General features: G+C 42.5%; 1 protein-coding gene across 1 annotated transcript in view; it reads left to right on the top strand.

The window, feature by feature from the left end:
• LOC101861097 (spondin-1) overlaps positions 1–4,394 on the top strand; it is a gene marked incomplete in the record, with an annotated part of 288,932 nt that overhangs the window by 5,379 nt on the left and 279,159 nt on the right. Inside the window, 1 exon segment of the mRNA XM_035971468.1 lies at positions 3,049–3,543. Within this exon segment, the coding sequence (XP_035827361.1) occupies positions 3,318–3,543 (226 nt within the window).

Below are 4,394 nucleotides of genomic sequence, written 5' to 3'. Positions count from 1 at the left end.
CCCCCCCTCTCTCACTCACTCTCTCTCTCTCACTCTCCCCTCTCTCTTCTTCTGTCCCCACTTCTCTCTCTCTTTTTGCCCACCCTCCCCTTCTCACTCTCCTCCCTCCACCCCACCTCCTCCCCCACCCCCATAACCCACGTGTGTACACACACCGACCTCCCTAAGATAGAAAACACAGATACAAAACTACAGAGGCGATAAAGACAGGGCCGTTGACAGTCACAGAGGCGCCCTCAGACAGGCTCCCGACACTTTAGTGGAGAGTTTTTGGGGCCAGTGTTTTATTTCCACTTCCGGCGTGTTTGATAGAAAGTGTGTACACATTTTTCTCAGGAGTTTGTATTGTATATTGGATCACTATTACTCTTACACACACCCTAGTAGTAGTTTTAGTGGAATCGGTATTATTTTTAAATTTTATATAGTAAGGTTTTACGGCGCTCCCAACTGCATAATGTCATAATATTATGAGCGCCAAGAGGTTGTTTAATTAGTTTTAGTAAGGTTTTTCGGCGTTCGCAACTGCATAAGGTCATATGATCGCCTAGGGGTGGATGTCAACAGAGAAGTCCAGACGGGGAATCAGGCTTACTCTGCTCACCTCTCTAGCCTCAACAGCACAAAGTCTGCTTCGACTACCAAGGCAACCCTGAAATAGCAGTTCACAAGAGAGTGACAAACATATGTAAAAGAAGTAGAGGAAAAATGACGATCGTAAGGATGAGGAAAGAGAATATCGCAGTTCCCCCTATCTTGTTCCGGCACAATATGAGCATGACATTTACATTTCTACTGTGCATAAGAACATGTTAATAACCCCCCCCCCTTTTCGGGAATGGCCTAAAGACACTTCTCTGTCAGTAGCACTGCCCTGGTTTGGGGGGGGGAGGGGTTGAGGAGTTGGTGTTGTATATGGGCTAACTATCTCTATTACACACTGAAACACACCCCGGCAACAGTCTTAGCTGGACTGCAATATGCGATGGCCATGGTTCAAATCTTTACTCGACCATGGTTTGCTAAAGAAGTTTCCATAAGTTTGGGCTCGGTACTCAAATCGTGGATGGGTATTTATTTAGAGGTTCTGCCTCTTAATTGTAATAATCATATTATTAATAATAATAATAATAAAATAATAATAAAAATAATAATTTTAAAAAAATAATAACAACTTAAAAAAATATTTATTTGTACAGCGCAAATTCTCACGCAACAGCAAGCTCTATACACTTTGTAATCTATAATTTAAATCAATAATCACATTAAAAAAATAGAAATATTGAATCCACACAGTGAAAAAGTCATGCTACACTTGCATTGTACAGACGACGGCCAACAGAAAAATAGAGTCTAAATCAAACACAAAACCAATCCATTAACGCAAATGCACAAGCTAAAACTAAAAAACAAAAAGCCACACGGGCAAACTGTCCGGCTCAGAAACACTCCATTATAGGTTTTTTAAAACCGCGGCGAGGAAATTTGGGCAACAATAGTGTTTGCGACGGAATCCAAAAACAATAAATTCTGAGGTTGAATCATCGCCACTTAATAAGTAGACCGATTGAGGCATATTACAGAACATGCCAGTTTAACGAAGCCCCTTTATAAGAACATGCGTTCAAATACACGCAGGAAACTTAGTGTTTTAACAAATTCACTTTACAATTACATCAATTTTGAATGTTACAAAACATAGTATTTAACAACACGACTCTCTATAGGTTACACCTCCATGATAACTGACTGATAGCCGAACGAAGTGAGGAAAACAGGATGGACGTAAGCACACAAAACTATTTAATTGCTGGACTAACATCGTGTCACTTGACTAAGATGCCCCTGCCACCTATAAATGTCCCAACTCTACGTCTGTTTACCTTTATCCCCCCCCCCCCTTTGGTAAATAAACAAATAAATAAATACATAAATAAATGCAAAATAAAAATGTAATCAGCCATATGCACTGCTGACAGACGAACGCTCCGTATCCCGGACTCTAGCATGGAGATCATCAGGAGAGAATGCGTCGCTGTTTCGGGCTCTTCCTCTCTACAGCTTTTCTGACGCACCGAGCCCCCTCACCGGTATGAGGTCTCCAGGCTAGTCCGACTGTTTTCCTCTGCTGTCAACTCTTAAGATTCATTCCAGATTCAAATCTGTTGTTATAAAAACAAATGTAAAATGATACCCCCGAAAAGGCAAAGAAGGATAACACACCAGTGATGACCCTTAAACTCCGGAGGTGAGAAGTCAGTCAATAAAAAAAAGAACTAATTACGTTTCTGCTTTTGGAGATGTCAGGCCTAGGGCCAATTTGGCGCATTCGTGTAAGCGACCTTCGTCTGCCACATGGAATAACGGGGTTCGAAACCGAAATTTGGTTCTGAATGTTGTTTTTTTCTCAGCCGTTATGGGATGTTGCGTCCCAGCCTCATGTCTTCGGAAAGACATGCTTAATATGATGATTTCTGTTTGGCTCATTTCGTCTATACCGACAGTCAAGCCAGCTTGAGATGGTCTCAAGGTTGTCTTCATTCAGCTTCTTTCATGGCTAATAATTCTTTCATTATATTTGAAGCGCAGATTCTGTCGCAGTGATTGCATGTCAGTGACGTGGATCGAAGCTCTGTATTTCCGCTGTTTTCCTTTCGTCGTTGGCGCTTCTCTGCCCAGTTGTTTTTTAGGCCTAGGATATTGTCTAGTAGAGTGTTTAACTCCTGGAACGTTACAGTAGTAACAACAACAACACCGCCACCACCAACAACAACAGCAGCAGCAACAGCAGCAGCAACAAAAACAATAAAAACAGAAGCAACAGCACCACTTGCAAGCTCTTCAAACATCCCCCATTGTCAATAATCGTACCACACACCGTCCTTGAGAAAAAAAACCCCAAAAAACCCTAATACAAAACCAAATAACAAACAAAAACAAACAATCCCCCCCTAAAAAAAAGCAACAATAAACAAACAAAGAACATCTAACAACAAAAGAACAACAAAACAACAAGCATAAAAAGGAAACACGTTCTCTCCCCTCTAGAGCGTCCTAATGCAGCAATCTTGGCGCACAAGACCATGAACCCGCCCAAACTTCCGAGGATGAAGTTTCGACAAAAGTGTGCTGGATGATTGTCGAGTATTCACCCGGGATAACTCTCAGTTACCCAAACTAACGACAATTTGAAACAGATTTCGCTTCATCAAGCACCTCGGAAAAGGATTGCCTCCCAACCAAAGCACCCTCTTTTTGTTGTGCGTGTATTTCTCCCAGTTCCTTCCTCGCCTCTTCGCTTTCACCTCTTTAGCACTATGATGAGGCAATGTGTAGTCGCCCCGATGTGGGCCTTTCTTGTGACGTCACTGGTTCTGCTAGGTCACATGACCAGTGCTGACATTGCGTCATACGTGAAGCAGATCTGTGAGGGCATTCCCATCCACACCACCTCGGGAAAGACGAGTGGGGATAACGGATTTCGGATTACCATAAACGGATTACCCACTCCGGATACGTACAGGCCTGGAGAGACGTATGAAGGTAAGGTCTCATGTTAGTGCTCAGTGTCTTCTGTAATTGTAGTTGCTGCTGTTGGTTCTGTTGTTGTTGCTGTTGGTGGTGGTGGTGTTGTTGTTGTTGTTGATGTTGTTGTTGTTGGTGGTGGTGGTGTTGGTGGTGGTGGTGTTGGTGGTGGTCTAACGCTCTTAGTCAGTGTCTTCTGTAATTGTAGTTGTTGTTGCTGTTGGTTCTGTTGTTGTTGTTGTTGTTGTTGTTGTTGTTGTTGTTGTTGTTGTTGTTGGTGGTGGTGTTGTTGTTGTTGTTGTTGTTGGTCTAACGCTCATGGTCAGTGTCTTCTGTAAATGCAGTTGTTCCTGCTGCTGTTGTGATCAATCATCAACGCCATCGAAGTCACTATTGAGGTTTTTGTTGTTGCCGATGTTGTTGTTCCTGCTGTTGTTGTTGTTGTTGTTGTTGTTGTTATGATCGTAGCTGTTGTCATCGTTGTCAATATAATGGGCGTTGTTATGCTGACTATTTTGTATCACAATATGGCGTTTAGAGAGTTATGGAAAACTCTGCGTGTTTTGTCAGTTATCTTCATCGTTGCCGTCGTTGTATTCATCATCATCATCTTCATCATCATCATCATCATCATCATCATCATCATCATCATCATCATCATCATCATCATCATCATCATCATCACAATTGCCACGACAAACATCACTACTTGACAAAACCCATCACAATGCGTATTGTTGCACCAAAGAAATCCGAAATTCCGCGTTGTCCCTGGGCTTTGGGACAGTAGATTTGGCACCATACCTTTGCCTGAGCTTACTGCCGCACGTATGCACACACACACACACACACACACACACACACACACT

Source organism: Aplysia californica, unplaced genomic scaffold (assembly GCF_000002075.1).
Source record: "Aplysia californica isolate F4 #8 unplaced genomic scaffold, AplCal3.0 scaffold00017, whole genome shotgun sequence".
Taxonomy (NCBI): domain Eukaryota; kingdom Metazoa; phylum Mollusca; class Gastropoda; order Aplysiida; family Aplysiidae; genus Aplysia; species Aplysia californica.
Note: the sequence above shows the minus strand (reverse complement) of the source record. Positions and strands in the feature narration are given on the sequence as shown.